Genomic DNA, 18512 nt, shown 5'->3' on the forward strand with positions numbered 1-18512 from the left:
GGGGGGATTGACTATGGTGTCCAGTAACATTTCTGAATGGAATTGCTGGCTTGTGTCTGCAGCTGCCGATCTTGTTTAGAAGCCAAATATCACCTCTTTTTTGTCGTGGAATGCAGTTTATGACCAAAATGAGCTTATGACTGGTTTTATTAATCTTGTGAGGATTACACTTTTCATCATAGTGTCATCTGTCATATGAATATATCTTCTACAGTTAATTGAATGTAATTTATAAATAATAGCGACTTCTGATTAGCTGTCAGACATGTGTTTTACAAAATGTTTGTAGCTGTCAATCAACTTTATAAATGTTCTCTTGATTTTACTGTGACATCTGAACTTTTTCTCAACTTATTTATTGCTTCACAGGCTAGGGAAAGACATATTAATTTATTTATTACACTTTCCACAGTGGTGGGTCTACCAAAAGGCTATCAGGCAACCCCTCTAAGCAGAGGTTGTCATTGTAGTCTAAGGCAGCAATTCTTTCCAAAACCTACTGTTTCCATGACCTGCTGCTGACATATTTATGAAATATGCACAAACTGGAAACCTGATTCATAGTATAGGGACTGCCATCACCGCCCTTTCCTTCTAAAACATACTGGTTCCCTGGGTGCCATGCTGGTGCAATGGCTTCAGAAATTTCTAAGCACTTACTGACCTGGAATTAGTATGAAGATTAGCAGCGTTCGCTTTTTAAAAAAAAATGTTATGTACTTACTGAGCACTAGTTTAATTTAAAAATACAATCAATTATTATTTTGGAATACATAACCCCATTAGTTATATGCCTGGCGGTCTGTTTTAAACTATTATTTTCCCTACTGAGTGGCTGTATAATGAACCACTCTACCCCTGCGGCATACACCGTGAATGTATGAATTGAAGATAGATTTTAGCAAGTACAAAAACAGTTTCACAAAATATATTTGCAGCATGATCATGCAAATGTGTAATTTTGTTTTAGTGGACTCTGGGGTTTTCTTTAATTAAGATGCATCAATGTGTCTATTGTGGGTTCACAATGGGTAGTTTCTTAAACCTAATGCAAACCTGTTCCTTTGAGAAGTGTAAAGTTTATTATTTTGCATCATAAGGTGCATATTTATACCTGTAGTGTTTACTATGTAAAGTCCTAAATGCCGCTGATACCCCTGAACCAACGTGGCTTCCAAGGAAAAATTAGAAGGCATGCCTCTTACTCCCTGACCAACCAATGGCTGTCACATGGGGGTATAAATTACTCCTCTTCTCTCGTTATATCTCGTCTTGACTATTGCAACTCCCTCCTCATTGGCTTTCCACTACACAGGCTATCCTACCGTCAGTCTATCATGAATACTGCTGCTAGACTCATCCACCTAACCAACCGCTCACCGCTCAGTGTCTGCAACCTCTACTCACCCAAAGGATAACATTCTAAATATTAACAATAACTTATAAAGCCATCCACAACTCTGCCCCCGGATATATCTCAAACCTTGTCTCAAAGTGGAAGCGTTGCCATTGAATTCAATGCACCGCCCTGCCCCCTCCCGCCCCAGAATGCAGTGCTGCCGCACTGGAGCGCACCGCATTCGGGGTGAACAAGCCCTCATTGTCAGGCTGGTTGGAGTTCATTTATTGTAGGGTAGTGTTGCATTGTAACAATTGCAGTAGTTTGCATATATATATTTTTTAATACATTTTTGTTTGAAAATAAAATTTAAAACAGTGATTGGTCTGCATATTTCTGCACCTCAGATCTAGAATTGTCAAAACCATACCCGTCCTGTGAAAGGAAATTCTTAGATTTTACAGATACCGTCTGTGGTATCAAAGATATGCATGTAATAGAAATTAGCTTGATATGAATAAACGTATCAGTGTGCGTTAAAGTTTTAAACCTCTGTTGCCCAACAAGTAACCTATTGCTACTTTTTATAAGGCCCTCAGGTATCAGCAGCTATGGTCAAGCGTTCCCTGCCTAAGTGCTTAGAAAACATTTATTAGAGTGGTTTCTGCTATTAAAATGGTATTTTGGTTTTTTCTTTCACAATTTCTTTTTTCTGTGCTATCTATTATCTTTTCTCTTATCATGCACTTTATATCTGTTCTGTTTTAATGTATATTGCAATGGGGAATATCAAACGTGGCGACCGTAATTATTAGGGAGCTGTAGGGAGAACAAAAGTGGGAGCATTGATTTGTATAGGGACTCTAATGGCAGTAATTTCTTCTTCTTTTGTAAAACACTCAGCGGGGAATTTATCATAGCAATTGTGAGTGTTTGAACTTGCATATGGTCGCATGGGATATATTTGCGCCAGATTTATGATGCTAGTGTAATGTTGTTCATAAATGAGGTTTAATAGACTCCTGGAAAGAAGACTTGTAACTCCAAGCAAAAAGCTTAACTGTCGCCTCTTGAAGTGGTCATGGGGACTTCTTAAGTAGCAATTGTTTTGTTAGGTGATGCTCCGGTTTCAGACAGCCGCAGGACAAGTGCAGATGTAATCAGTTGCGAACTTTCGCAAAACACGTGCAATCAGGGAAATAGTGCAAGCTCTGGTAAAAACAGACGCGCATGTTAAACAGGTTTGCACAAAGAAAATGATCTAAGAGGCTAAAACTGTCGCAATTGCTTTGATAAATTTCCCCCCTCAGTCTTCAACCACTCCCGTAGCATACCCACAGTCTCCTGACAGTTTTCTGTAGCATTACGTGCACTAAATGATGTGTGGCCCCTTGGTGGTGTTAGGGGTTGTACTTGAGGAGCCCTATCGCTATAAATTGGCCACCGCTGCTTTAAAAACACTTGACGTCTGTGTTTGTAATTATATATGTACAGAGGGAGAGCCATATTTTCTTATTATTTAGGCAGACTTTTCTTTCTTTTACACGATGGTTGTGTTGCACACAGCAACTCTAAAACTTAGCATACACTGTTAGACTTTTTTCAACAAAGAAATATAAGAGATTCCTCCATCCATGCTAAACAGCATGGATGGCTGGATCTGCCACTGGGCTGTTGTATTCTGACAGTGGCAGGTGTGCCGCTGTCAGAATACCCAAACAGTGACAGCAGCTAATTATCTGCCATCACTGTTTGCCCGAAAAATGTCCTTCCATTTTCTGATCGAAGGATGCTGAATGGAAGGGTGGCAACTGGGCCACCCGCTGAACAAATTTAGTTTGATTCGTCAAGAACCAGCTGAAATTCATACAGTGTACAGCAATTTAAGAAATGTGCAAAGCAAGGCTATGGGTCCACTGAACCATTTTTAAGCAGGAAATGGTGTTTGTGTTGAAATACAGACCTCTCTCCAGTGGTTAATCTAGAAATGTGTATATATGAAAAATTAAAATAGAAAAATAGCTTTAACCCTTTCCCTGCCACCGACGTATGGCATATGGCGGAACAAAAATGTTCCCAGCCTGCCATGTCAGAGAGCCTTACGTCGGGGGCATTTACCGTACTGCTATAAGCTCATGGTTGCTTTAGCGACCATGAACTTGTATTGGAACGGTTCCTTGAGGGTCTCCTTTAAATGAATAGCTGTCATCAGCAGCTGACAAGCCGCTGATGACGGCTATTAACAAAAATTCTGGGGCGCGCCCCCCCCCACCACCACCGGCACATAGTGTCCCCAGTTATGAATGAATAGGAAGTGCTTTACATCACTTTCTGATCATTCATGAGTATCTCAATGGGTGGAGGCACTCACTATAGAGGCTTCTCTCCATTCAGAACCTGTTGTTAGTAAATATTTTACTATCAACAGTTTCTGAATGAATGAGAAGCCTCTGTACTGAGTGTTTCCATTTCATTGAGTGCTGAGGCTGCAGAAAAAGAGATTGAGGACTCAATTTCTTTTTCTATTTCAAAAGGGAAATGTCAGGGGTCTGTTTTAGACCCCTGATATTTTCCTGAAGCCACCCCAACAGTAAAAAAAAAATAAATAAAAAATGTGTAAAAATTAAAAAAAATTAAATATTAAAAAAATAAACCACAAACCCTCCCTCCCCCACACACATAACATACACATGCACCTGCATGCATTGTGGTGTATGCCATGCACATGGGCTGCAGTGCTTGTTTTTTTTTCTTTTTACAATAACATTCATTTAACGGTGGCAATGCATGGCAAAGCATTGTGACGCATTGCCATGTGTTGTGATACGCTGTGTTGCAATTAAATGTATGCATGTATCATTTTATCACAACACACACCAACAGCGCACAAACAATTTTTTAACATAAGTCACTTATTTACAGTTTTGCTTTCCCATTTTTTTTACCATTTCGCAAAAAGACGTAATTTAAAATTTACAAATATTTGTTTACTCAATACAGTTTTATCTTTTAGATTTAGTTGGAAATTGTTTTTTTTGTGCACCGGTACTGATTTTAGTGTGCTTTGTCAATTGAATTGTGTATTTTTATTGGTTTAATATTGATTTGGTAAACATTTGCACTATTATCGCAGGGCCTACAAATTTAGTAGCACTATCTTTTTATTCTACCTGGCCTGTGCTTTCAGAAAATATATTGTTTGGGGTTTTTTTTACAAACGCTATCAATGCAGCAGTTGAAAATCAAAACAATGGCATAAATTGCAAAAATAGCGTGGCCAGCTGAGGTGTAAAGCGTTCCAGAGGACTTGGCAGCGAAAGGGTTAAGGTATGTACTGCAATACTAAATCGATTATATTAAATATACATTGTACTTGTACACACGCACACACATATATACAGAAGTGAGAACACCCCTCACATTTTTGTAAATATTTTATGATATTTAATGTGACGACACAGAAGAAATGACCCTTTGCTACAATGTAAAGTAGTGAGTGTACAGCTTGTATATCAGTGTACATTTGCTGTTTTCCTCAAAATAACTCAACACACAGCTATTAATGTCTAAACTGCTGGCAGCAAAAGTGAGTACACCCCTAAGTGAAAATGTCCAAATTGGGCCCAAAGTGTCAATATTTTGTGTGGCCACCATTATTTTCCAGCACTGCTTTAACCCTCTTGGGCATGGAGTTCACCAGAGCTTCACAGGTTGCCACTGGAGTCCTCTTCCACTCCTCCATGACGACATCACGGAGCTGGTGGATGTTAGAGACCTTGCGCTCCTTCACCTTCCGTTTGAGGATGCCCCACAGATGCTCAATAGAGTTTAGCTCTGGAGACATGCTTGGGCTGTCCATCACCTTTACCCTCAGCTTCTTTAGCAAAGCAGTGGTCGTCTTGTAGGGGTGTTTGGGGTCGTTATCATGTTGGAATACTGCCCTGCGGCCCAGTCTCCGAAGGGAGGGGATCATGTCCTGCTTCAGTATGTCACAGTACATGTTGGCATTCATGGTTCCCTCAATGAACTGTAGCTCCCCAGTGCCGGCAGCACTCATGCAGCCCCAGACCATGACACTCCCACCACCATGCTTGACTGTAGGCAAGACACACTGGTCTTTGTACTCCTCACCTGGTTGCCGCCATCTGAACCAAAAAAGTTTATCTTGGTCTCATCAGACCACAGGACATGGTTCCAGTAATCCATGTCCTTCGTCTGCTTGTCTTCAGCAAACTGTTTGCGGGCTTTCTTGTGCATCATCTTTAGAAGAGGCTTCCTTCTGGGACGACAACCATGCAGACCAATTTGATGCAGTGTGCGGCATATGGTCTCAGCACTGACAGGCTGACCCCCCACCCCTTTAACCTCTGCAGCAATGCTGGCAGCACTTATACGTCTATTTCCCAAAGACAACCTCTGGATATGACGCTGAACATGTGCACTCAACTTGTTTGGGGAGGCCTGTTCTGAGTGGAACCTGTCCTGTTAAAGCGCTGTATGGTCTTGGCCACCGTGCTGCAGCTCAGTTTCAGGGTCTTGGCAATCTTCTTATAGCCTAGGCCATCTTTATGTAGAGCAACAATTCTTTTTTTCAGATCCTCAGAGAGTTCTTTGCCATGAGGTGCCATGTTGAACTTTCAGTGACCAGTATGAGAGAGAGAGAGAGAGCAATAACACCAAATTTAACACACCTGCTCCCCATTCACACCTGAGACCTTGTAACACTAACGAGTCACATGACACCGGGGAGGGAAAATGGCTAATTAGCCCCATTTTGATAAAATGGCGAATTAGCCCCATTTTGGATATTTTCACTTAGGGGTGTACTCACTTTTGTTGCCAGCGGTTTAGACATTAATGGCTGTGTGTTGAGTTATTTTGAGGGGACAGCAAATGTACACTGATATACAAGCTGTACACTCACTACTTTACATTGTAACAAAGTGGCATTTCTTCTGTGTCGTCACATGAAATCATATAGTAAAATATTTACAAACATGTGAGGGATGTACTCACTTCTGTATATTCTGTGTGTGTGTGTGTGTGTGTGTGTATATATATATATAGATATATATATTAGGGCTGTGGAAATTAACGATTAATTTCTCGATTAATCGTTAGACTTTTTGATCGATTAAAATGCTTTTGTTTGCTAATGAAAACACTCACCTCTCCGCCGGCTTCCGGGAGTCTCGTCGGAGATCCGGTGACGTCACGGACATCCACGTCACCGGACTCCTTCCCCAAGTGGCTCCGTCGGCTAACGAAGGGAAGGAGGAGGGGTCCAGTGATGTTGATGTCCGTGACGGCTAACGAAGGGAAGGGGGAGGATTCCGGTGACGTCGATGTCCGTGACGTCACTGGACTCCTCCCTCCCTTCGTTAGCCGACGGAGACACTTGGGCCGGTGAGTTTGCCCGGCTTTCCCCTTGCATTTCACTATACCCAACAGCCATTTCATTCCAAATCCCCATACAGGTATATACTCCCTGCTGCTCACAAGTTTCAGTAACATACATTTTAAATTTTGTTTACTGAAACTAGTTATGGTAATTGTATGCATGTCCATAATCCTTTGTGCTGTGTACAGAGGGATAACATTTTAATTATATTTAACTCCCCTTGCTCTTGTTATATTTCTCTGTAAAACATCAGCTCTGTACAATGAAAACAATTTGAGGGGGGCTTCAGCACAATGCTGAGAATTCTCAGTGAAAAAAATCAGAAGGGACACATTAAAATATATACTTTTTCTTCCTGACTATATTTTCGCCTTTTTTTTTCCCTTTAGGAAGAACCTAAGAAAGTGCGATTTGACTATGACTTGTTTCTGCACCTTGAAGGTCATCCGCCTGTAAACCACCTACGCTGTGAAAAACTCACCTTTAACAACCCCACTGAGGAGTTTAGAAAGAAACTGCTTAAAGCCGGCGGGGTAAGCATAGTAGTTATGTTAACTTTGTCTTCATAACATCTCAAATTCAAGTGGACCTTTACCCCCTTTCACTAAATTACATTCCGCATACGGCTCTGCATGCTCATATGAAATCATCTTACATTCATTAGTTAAACAAACATGTTTTTCATTTACTTACAAATAGATTTTATCCTGTTCCACTTCTGGTACAAATGGTATAATCGTGCCCAAGCATTGCATCCTGGGAAGGTTACATCAGCAGAGGATTGCTGGGAAATCTCATCTGTAATTTCACAAAGTCTCATGGAAAGGTATTTTCCTCCCCTGAGATTATGTGCATGGTCACATGTTCTAGTCACATGTGCTAGATTTCCAGGAAGTAAAGGGAGAGCTAGTAATCCGCCCTTAGTTAGCATGGCCACTGTGAGAAGACTGGGGAAGAAAAGAGAAATAAGATATGCAAGGAATACAATGCCAGCAATTATCTAGACCTATCTGTCTGTTTGTAGATTGTCATTACTAAATATTTCTAAAGGTGTGTTTGTTGTTATCTTAAAGATAGGGGTAAAGTTCCTCTTCAGAGGAGAATTATGGGGTGAGTGAAACACACTCATCCCCATAATTCAAAGAGGGGGCAGGCTGTCAATCAGCCAGTGGGGTGAATCTCGACAGTACTGTCGGATACGTTCCGGCTGTGGCGTGGCTCTGCGCCCATGGCATTTATCGGGCAATAGCCCAGTATATACTGAATTTGGCTCACTTGAGGACATTAGTATATGTTGTCCTGTGACACTGAAGAGAACTATGGCCAAAAAAGGTTCGGCTATAGTTCTCTTTTAAGATGGGCTTATACAAATTAGGACAATTCAACTTATTGAAGGCATTATACTAAGTGACAAAGCTCTGTTTATGACATCTTAATTCTTCTTTAATGTTGCTTTTAAGAATGTGGGATATTCAATGAAGAAAGTGTTTTTTGTTTTTGTTTTTTTAAGCCCAATTGAAGCTTCTGTATTTATTACTGTAATGCACACAGGCTGCTTATACAGTAATACATATGCGTCTCTTTTTTTTTCCTTATTTTGTGGTGCAGCAAGGCTTTAACCCCTTCGTGACTGACAACGTACAGTGTACGTCATTGAATGCAGCAGCTGGAGAGCCGGTCTTCTGCTCCCGCACACAACGCAGCAATCCATGTCTCAAGTGGTCTGGCTTGCCCAGTGCTCAATTGAGCAGCACTTAAGGTGCTCATACACTGTGTGAATTTCAGAGGGTTCTTGGTGAACTAGCCAAAATTCGCACAGTGGGTGCCACTGTCTGCACCCTTTCGGCTAGCATCCCTCAATCAGCTGATTGTAGGAGCCATTTGCAAAATCTTCATACAAACAGAGCTGGCAGCCAATAAGCTGCCAGCTATGTTCGGGTATTCTTACAGAAGCTGGCAGCCGCTGTCAGAATACAAAAGAAACAGTTGGGATTCCTGGATCAATGTGCTAGTAGTGTTGATGGAGGAATCTGCAATGTTAGCAAAATAGAGCAGTGTATGGGCAGCTTTATGCTGCCTGAACAACCTCGTAGATTGAAGGACTAGGCAGGGGGCATGTCTGACTGATGGAGACCTGGTCAACTTGTGTTGAACAGTGGTCTGACTCTCCAACCTGCTGCATGCATAATGTATTTTAACCCTTGATGCTGCGCAAAGTAAAGGGGAAAAAAAAGGCAACAATATTTATTTCTCTATATGCAGCTTGTGTGCATTAGTTATAAATACAGAAACTTTAAACTGAAATTTTGAATCTTCTTCTTAACATTAGGCACCTTTATTAACTAGTTGTTGGAGTAAATTTAAGCCCAACTTCCTTTTTTTTTTTTTTATTGGTTGCACAGCACTGTGTAAAACTAGAAAAAAAAAATCAGCTTTTACTGTAATATTCATTTTTCCCCAATAATGTCTCCTGTAGAGTCACAATACCATGGTTCAATGCCAGGCCTCTTTTGGGTTGAAAGACTCTAAACATCATTCAACTCAGGTTCTTTAAGCCCAGGACATTATGGATCCGCCCCGAGTTTGTGTCCTCATGACGCTGTGCACTCACTGTAGAAGGCTGCAGAGAATGGCACAGACATAATTATGTCACCGCCATTCTTTGCATCATTCAGGACCATTGAGGAGAGGAGGATGTTATGGTGAAGAATCTTTTGGTTTTGGTGTGGTCAGTGGTGACCTCACAGGCATGCTGTGGACTTGCGTTCTTCTGGAGGCCACAATTATACTGGTACCTGCAGACCTAAACTCACCTCGACTGAAAGTTGGCACCTGATATGGCTATCAGCCTGAATGGCAGCCGATTATCTGTATCGGCTCTGGAAAAATAATATAATCTATTCCTTCTCTATACACTTCTATTGTGCCTACTGTGTTTTGTGGTGTAGGTTCTTTCTACCCTGTTCCCGTTGAAGCCGGCGGCTCTTGGCACGGTTAGGATGCGGGGGACTGGGCCTTTAACGTCACATTCACCAGTGACATCACTAGAAGCAGTATCACAGCAAGAGGAAGGCTGTGGATGATTGTTATGCGGTCTTCCAGTAATATAAGCGTGTTGATTGTGTAAAGATGAAAACTTGAGTTTACTTCCGCTTCAAAGTCAGAATTCTACTTGGGCAATATAAACAAAGTTAAGGTGAATGTAAATCAGTGAGGGAATTACAGAGGCTGCCATCACTATCCTCTTTCTAAGAATACTAGTTGCCTAGCTGTCTCTAGCATCATTATTTCCAATTAATGGACCTGGAACAAGCATGCATGCCATGAAAGTCATAGCAAAATCAGAACTCCTGATTGCTTACCTCTTCCAGGTCATCCATTGGATTAGCATGAAAGGCAAATGGATGAAGAATTCAACAGTGGCATCCTCCTTTAGGTTTCAGAAATAAAAAATAGATGTTGATCTCTGAGCTAGGGATAAAATGGGAGCATGCTTATGCAATTGATAATAACAATGGAAATGCCTACACTTCATGTTTTTGAGCAGCTGGATATGTCTCCAGATTTATCTGGAGTAGCTCTCTTTTATTTACAATATATAGCAAAGAAATCCGAAGAATGCTTGCGCATCAGCTGATTGCCATTAGAATAGCTATATGCTATTTTAATTCAGCTAAATTGTATTGATGCTTTAAATCAGCTTCCACCTTAGCTAGGAGCAGTAAAGAGATCTTCTTATCAAAATGTCTGAGGGCCTCATCGACATGCAATAAAATAGGCTCTTAGTGCAGCATCTAGTGATAAGCGGAGTGTCTGCTGTTTGTAAAGGGACAGGTGAGCAAACACAAGATTCTTTTTCAGTCTGTCCAATACAAAGTACACCAGAAGCCACCGCATTTTCCACCAGCCTTTTTAGTTAATGTTTCTCCGCGAAGGAAATGAGCTGCTATGTGCTTTACATAATGGGTCACCTTGTTGTGTGTGCTGATGAAACTTCACATTAAAATGAAAGGAAAGATTAACTGAGCCATATTAAGGGACCTGGGGACTCCTGAGACATAAGACAGGTGCAAATTATGTGGGGCTATGAAATAAAGTAGAAGGCAATCTATGAAGTTCCTATCTGTCCTCAATTAACTGTACATAATCTGTTCTAAAGTTTATTGCGATCTGTCTGCAGCAGTGTTGCTGTATGAATTCTATTACAAGTGACAGATCTGACATCTTTTGCTTATGGATGTATATTTCAAAGTTAATACAGGATTGTGCAGACAGAATACATTCAGCCTGTCAGTGTATTATTTTTATATTTTTTTACTTCCCTCTTAAAGCATAACTGTTCGGGGAAAAATAACTACATAAACCAGTATAAATGTGATTACTTTTAGCTGACACACTGCAGCAACTTGATCCATTATTCTTTAGCAATGGCTTGGTCTTATGCCAGGTGATAACTGGTTTACAGTTAGAGAATGAGTCTTATTTTAATAGAAAGAGTCAGTATAGCAATAAACAGAATATTTGTGTTGTATATTCATGATCATTAGTCTCTTCCATATCTTTGTGTTAGGACTACATCATAATCAGGTGTAGAATTAGAAGAAACACACAGGTTACATGTTTTGGAGTAGGTGTCTAAACAAATGTATGTATTACAGGCATGGATATAGTTTAGTGATAATGATACCCGTGACTTCTACCATAAAATGCACCTGTGGGGAGAAAACTATTCCAGATGTCAGAAAGTTAATTGGTTAGCAGTCACACAATGACTACTGCTGTCTTGGTATTTCAAGTTGTCTGCTTCTTTCTTGACACATGTAAGTTGGTCAGTATTCAACATACTTGCCCAGCGGTCACATGGGACTTGGGATTGAAGGACATTTTGGTAAAGGAAACTTTTCTTGACTTGAAGGCTGTCATTGCTGAATTCTCATTAGGCAAATGTGAGTTGCTCACCTTCCAGCTTCAATACCTTGGGTCATATCCAGGAGAAGAAGTATGCAATCTAGGAGTTTATTCTTATTTTCCTGATATATGCATGCTTGTAGAAAACTCCATGTCAGTTTCCACATAATAGCCAGGCGACCAGCGTTTTCAGGAGCTCAGAGGTGAACAGTGGCAGCCCTCATGTATTTCTCACTAAAGTTTTATGTCCAGCCCACAAAGCCACTTTTCTTGCCCACTGCTGACTGGTTATTTTGCCGCCCCTCTCACCACTGCTGGTCTTGCATTGACATAGAGGGCCTGTCAATGCAAGACCAGCAGTCGTGAGAGGGGCAGCAAAAGAACAGATATAGCAGAACCATTAGCATCCTGCCTTGAGCTTTGATTTGTCTGTTGACTTTAGACTTGGCCTTTAAATATGAGATGTGGCACTGTGAGAAATATTCTACCTGTGTAAGTCACTTTCTCCTTGAGCTATTAAGGTCTGTGGACAACAGGGTGTTTTTTCAACAGTCTCTAAAGAAATAGAAGAAATTATGTGAAAAGAGGGCCAGAGCTCCACCTGCTGGTTAAAAATACTAATAGGGCTATTCACAAAAGGGTGAGGAGTTTGGAGAAGGCAGGTGAAGTGAACAAAAAAGGGTGAGGAGTTTGGAGAAGGCAGGAGAAGTGAACAATCTAGGACAACATAGCTGATTTGGAAAAACTCTCCAATTCAGCTCACTTTTCCAGTTCAGCTATGTTGTCCTAGATTGTTCACTTCTCCTGCCTTCTCCAAACTCTTCATCCTTTTGTGAATAACCCTGTAAATATTAATGTACACTATCTCATATTTACCTGATCAAATTACATTTTATTTTTTAGTCCTAAAAATGATGCAGAAAGAAGATGGGTGGAAACTTTTACCATTTGGCTGATTTATATTCTTCTGTTTTTTTAACCCCACAGTGCCTGGAAAAAAATATTAAGGCCAGCATATATTAAATAAGGGGATGAAAACTTCTTAAAGGCCAACCTAGATATTAGAAGGGGGTCATAGACATCTGCATTCATGTTTAGTAGGGTACTATACATGAGCAGTCTCATCAGCATGATAGTTGCAAGTGATGAAGGAAAGATAGTGTGCGCCATACTTACATGTTGGTCATATTGGGAAGAGGTCTTCAATGTGTCCTGCAGCTCCAGCATTTCTGGAGTGCATGGACAAATGTGTCATTGCCCATTATTCTGGGGTATTATTAATGTTGAGGACAATGTATAGCCATACATGGCTGTATAGCTGCGTGTAGTTAATGTGCTATGGTGATTTGAGCATAATTTGTGGTTATCAGACAACTACTGGGTCAGGTAGGTGGTTCACTTGTGGATAACAGTAAACACAAGCATCGGAGAAATGTATCAATTAGAAACCTTCCAACATTTTGAAAAAAAAAACTGTTAGGGCAAGCAGCCATTGTTCTCTTCTCTGTTGTTTAAAGAAGGGGACAAAGTATTCGCCCCAGGTCCTACATTTACACATGGTCCGTGTTAGAGACTGTGGGTCCTGACACTATGAAATCACACTATAGGTAAGGTATCAGCCTTAAAGTGAATCTGAAGCCAGGCTATAGGCATTTAAGGATTTACATATTCTTATCATACTGTAAATTACCTACATTTTGCAATTGCATTATGTGATTTCAATCATGTTTTGGTAATTTTGCTTGTTGCACATTTTATTATTGCTTCTGTACAATCGTAAACTCTTGAGGCTATTCTGACTTGGACATTATATCCACAGAGCTTGTAATGTCTCCCTATATTTATCTGTGATTCTTTTACTGGCACTCCTTCCCATAATGCATACAGTTCTTAATTAAACTAGTCCTCTTGTGTGTATGCCTGTTCAGGGAAGGTTAAAGGCTTGATGGTATTAATTGAAGGTAAAATGTGCAAAATTGCTACAGTATATCATATAAATGAAAGATAATAATAGTAATAACAATGGTATTTTTACAATGCATCATTAGTTTCATAAAGTTAATGTATTCTGTTAGGAATGGTGTAAATAGCATAACGCTGATCTGTCTTGCATATATGAATGCTATATATATAATGTTTTTACTTTCTTTCATTTTTGACAATAGATAATGGTTATGTCAGAGGGCTCATCCTTTTCTTCAGGCACCAGTCTTCATCTTCCCGGCCTTCCCAGTAATTCCCTATCTTTCTCAGATGTAAAGAAAAGCAAATCATCTCATGGATCCAAGGTGAGTGAAGTTATAAATAGCTGCGTATATATATATATATTTATAACACGAATGCCCTTGCATTGATGCCACTAAAATATCCATACACAGAGGCACCGGACACGACAGAGATATATATATAGATATATATATATGTGTGTGTATTTTTCTTTTTTTGAATGGAGGTGGTGTTCTTGCAACTGTTTGAATTGATATATAAATAAATAGCATTTTCTTCATGTTGCTCGTGTAATAAAAATGATAGAAAGAAAAGCTTTCTTTCTCATAATAACTAATGTTTTAGCTGTAATTTCTGTAATGCAAATAAAAAGAGTAATTTGGTTGTTAAGATGAACGTTTTCCAGGTTACATAGGTAGTTAAATTAATCCTGCATTTTCTGGGGAGAAATGTTTACCACTCTGTCATCAATAGAACATGTTTTTAGAATGTATTGCTTTTTCAGTTACCAGAAGCAGGCGAGTGTTTAATTGTAAGACAGGTAAATATTGGATTACATAGCTGTTGTTTTGCTGATGAATAGTGGGTCCCCTAAATTCATTATATAAGATGATGCATAAGGAAGCTTGAATAAAGCGATCTAGCTGCTTTGTGTGTTTTGAAGGACAGTAGATTTGCTATTCAATTGTTATGGCGCCATCTCAAATAAGTAAGAAGAAGCACTTCTGTGTCTGACATTAATGCAGGATTTAGAACTAACCGCAGCAACATTTCTTTGTGTGCGGAAAAACATTGCATTTGTTTGTTGCATGAAAATGATTAGCATTTTTTGCTAACCACATATCTACCAAATGCAGTAATTAAGAAATGTAGACAGACCATAGCGCTGTATCAATTTTTTTCTATACAAATAGTTTCATTTCTTTGTATAATGCCATTTTCTGAGTAAGAATTCATCTTTTAAAATGAAAATACAGGGTTCCTAAACCCCTAGTGTCTGTTTCCTAAACTGAATTGTGGCAGTACAATCAATTAAAGATTGTATGTAAAAGATTGATTTCATCACACCTTGTTTGTGATGCAGGAAAAGAACCCACCAATCAGATTCAGAGGGTTATTCACTATTGAGCCGAAGGATCTAGCCGTAGCTTCTTCTGATCAGTTGAACCGAAAGGCTGCTATTAACTATAGTCCGTACAACAGCCGAGCTGTAGTCACACCTGCAGCAGGGAGAACGGTCTGTGAAGCCGACCGCTCTCCCCGCAAGTGACAACTGGGCGGGCCAGCCGTGATGCCCAATTGTTTATATTTTGCCGGCATCTGTTATAATCTTCATTCTGTGGCGGGAGTTCGTCGCATGCGGTTCGGTCTTATTTATTTCGCTAAGTCGTCATTGTGGTGGACAATGCTGGACGTCGTGATTGATCCTGGATTATGTCGTTGGATCAATTGTTTGGATTTTTTTTGTAAATAAAGGACTCGTTAAAGTCCTTTTTGTTGTGTGTGTTTTTTTTTAATTTATAGTTTATTTAACCCATTGGTGAATGGGAAGGGGTACCCCTCAATCATTCACAAGGGGGGCTGCATCAGGGTGCCCCCCCTTGTGAATGATTGAGGGGTACCCCAATGCAAATAAGCCCCCCCGCCCGCAGACCCCCCCAACCAACGCCCCAGGGCTTGTGGGGAAGAGGCCCTTGTCCCCATCAGCATGAGGACAAGGTGCTTTTCCAGGGGGGACCCTGGAGAGGCACCCTGCCAGTGCCACGGGCATGTGGCTCGTCCCCCGCTTTCCTGCCCTGCTAGGCCTATGCTGGGATCAAGGGTCTGGTTGGGAATTTTAGGGTGACCCCCCCCCCCGCCCCCATTTTTGGAGGTGGTGTTCCTTAAAATTCTTACCAGACCTGAAGAGCCTGGTATGACTTTTGGGGGGAACACAATGCATATTTCTTTTTAACTGGGGGTCCCTCTTAACATTCCTACCAGACCTAAAGGATCTTGGTTTTCTTTACTTTTTTTAACAATTTTCTGTTTTTCTTTTGTTTACATTTTTTTATTCTGCTAGTGAGCAGAATAGCCTAGCCAAATGCCGTTCGGCCCCCTATGAGAATAGGGGCGAACAGCAGCGAGTGAACTGCCGGAGCTACTATGACCGAAGGCAGCCGATGTATGGCTGATTTTAACCAATGTACGGCTGGAATCAGCCATACAGAGCCGAAGTGAATACCCGAACTCCATGCGGCTCAGTTCACTTTGATTCGGCTGCCTTCGGCGGCTTAGTGAATAACCATCTTAGTCTTGCATTGGAAGCTAGACTGTAATTTGGTGGTACTGGAAACAGAGAGCTGGATCTACACAGCACACACTTCAGGTTAAACACTTTCAATTAGATGGTGAGATAGGTAAGCATGGTTTTATTTTCTGGTTTGTCTCTAAATTTTTTATAATTTGAGCTCAGTATATGAACAGCTAAAATCAATACAGATTTGAGTCCTTAAAGTGAACATGTGGCTAGGCCATAATCAGTAATATATTAACTGAAGTAAATGTGCTTTCAAACAAGCCCTCACTAACCTCTGGAACTGTAGGCACTGTAACGCAATCCATCACAGTGCACAGCAGAAGCACTGGTGTTTTTCAAGTCATCCTTGCGGCAACTCTGTTCCTCTTGCTCTCCTTGCCATGCGTGACTCGGTAGCCTTCTGATCTGTAATGTAAACAAAAGGTTCTCTGAGAGAGGTAAGGCTGAGCTGCTGAGATAACTACTATTCACATGGTGCATGCGTTTATGTGATAAATGTCTTTGCAAGGTATAACTGCTTTGATCGTCTTTGTAAAAATGCAAGCCTTCCCTTGACAACTATGTTCTAGTCACAATTTGCAACATTTTTCAGTTCATCCCAATCCAGAAATAGCCTCTCTCCAAGGGTCTTCAATGAAGATAAATATCTGTGGGAGTAAAAAGATACTGTTTGTCCCCTCCCATTTGTGCTAAACATCTAAGATGTTTCCCCATTGCGGCTTAGTCATCTCTTTTAGTAAGCTGGAATGGTGAAACGTGTTGGAAGTTGAGCACACATGGGGAGGAACAAACAGTATGTATTGGCTCCATAGTAAAGATCTTTATCTTCGACGAAGATCATTGGAGTGCGGCTATTTCTTGATTGAGTTGCTATGGGGGAATGTTGAACTTGTTTGCTTGCACCTGGGATGCAATCATAGTGTTAGCTGGCTTTGGAATGTGAGCGGTGTCTGCTGTAAATTATTTTTCAGTTTATGTTAGCAGAGACAACAGGTCAACAAACCCCAGAAAAGATATGCGTCTTGGCTTGTCAGTTGCACCAGTTTTAATGTAAAATGGAATGACTAGGGACAGTTTAAATCTGTTTTACCGGACATGTTAGCTGATTATTTTTGTATTTATTTTTAGGGTAATCTCTCGGCTAAGACACTGAGATAAAAGCCATGATTTTTTTAAAATATGCAACATTTATTTTTATTTGAAATACTAATTCTTGTATTAACGCTTTGTAATTCTGGCTTATATTTCTACACCTTACTGTGCTTAAAGTGATGACTTATTTTGATTTATTACAGGACCCAAATAAATTGGTTAGTGTAAACAGTAGCAGTAACACACTTAGCTTATCAAAGCCACATAAATCTTCAAAGGAACACAAGGAGAAATCATCAAAAGACTCAAAAGAGCATAGAAGTGCCTTTAAAGAACCTTCCAGGGATCATACAAAATCTTCCAAAGAATCCTCCAAAAAACCCAAAGAAAACAAACCACTGAAAGATGAAAAAATCGTCCCTAAAATGGCCTTTAAGGAACCTAAACCCATGACAAAGGAAACAAGGTGTGAGAACAATAATATTCTTACAATATCAAGTGGGCATCAACAAGAAAAAAAAGTCTCTAGTAAAAGGCCGTCTCACATAGACTCTGAAGATCCACTGACCAGGAAACGAAGGAAAAGCAACTCTGAATCATCTCTTAAAAGTTTTTCCAATTCCTCGCTTCTCATATTATCTTCATCTGATAAAAAACCTTTGAAAGACAAATCTCAGCCTAAAACTGGGAAGGTAAAGATTGAAAGTGAAGTCATAGACAAGAAGAAGGTGTCATTGCCACCTTTTGAAGATATTGTAGATCCCAATGATACAGATATTGAGGACAACATGTCGTCCAAATCAGAGGTATTGTACATTTACTTATTTTCCATGTATTGACCTTGTCATAGTTGCTTGCAAAGCTGGACTTTTCTTTAATTGAGATTAGACCGTTCACGATGAGTAATTGAAGGTAATTTTTGCAGAAGTCATTGACCCAGTAATCTGTTACATATCTTGGGGATACTGTGGCTCTGCTGAAATGTCTTTGATTCTGAAGTCTGTAACATTTAGTTTCAATAGAAGGTATTTGCCTTCAAGCTATTGCAGTCTGTATAAAATCAGGGCATGACCTGATTAGTTTGATCTAGAATCTGATATGCAGATAACTGAAGAACAAGCAATATTTCTTTTACTTCTTTTTGTATAGAGAAGGATACCTGGTTGTTAAATAAAATACTTAAACGTTATGTGAAAGTGTTGCCCGGAGCACTGTTACTTTCACATAAGGCTCTTGTTTTATTCACT

The 18512-nt window shown here is 40.1% G+C and overlaps 1 protein-coding gene across 3 annotated transcripts in view; it reads left to right on the top strand.

Annotated features, from left to right (window-relative positions):
- The window catches only part of MLLT3 (MLLT3, super elongation complex subunit), a 196778-nt gene that overhangs the window by 119604 nt on the left and 58662 nt on the right, over positions 1-18512 (top strand). For all 3 annotated transcript variants that reach the window (XM_018571521.1, XM_018571520.1, XM_018571522.1), the window contains 3 exons: positions 7130-7273; positions 13814-13936; positions 17469-18071. In XM_018571521.1, coding sequence (XP_018427023.1) covers positions 7130-7273; positions 13814-13936; positions 17469-18071 — 870 coding nt within the window. The remainder of the gene's footprint in view (positions 1-7129; positions 7274-13813; positions 13937-17468; positions 18072-18512) is intronic.

Source organism: Nanorana parkeri, unplaced genomic scaffold (genome assembly GCF_000935625.1).
Source record: "Nanorana parkeri isolate BGI_ZX_2015 unplaced genomic scaffold, ASM93562v1 scaffold1773, whole genome shotgun sequence".
NCBI classification, from domain to species: Eukaryota; Metazoa; Chordata; class Amphibia; order Anura; family Dicroglossidae; genus Nanorana; species Nanorana parkeri.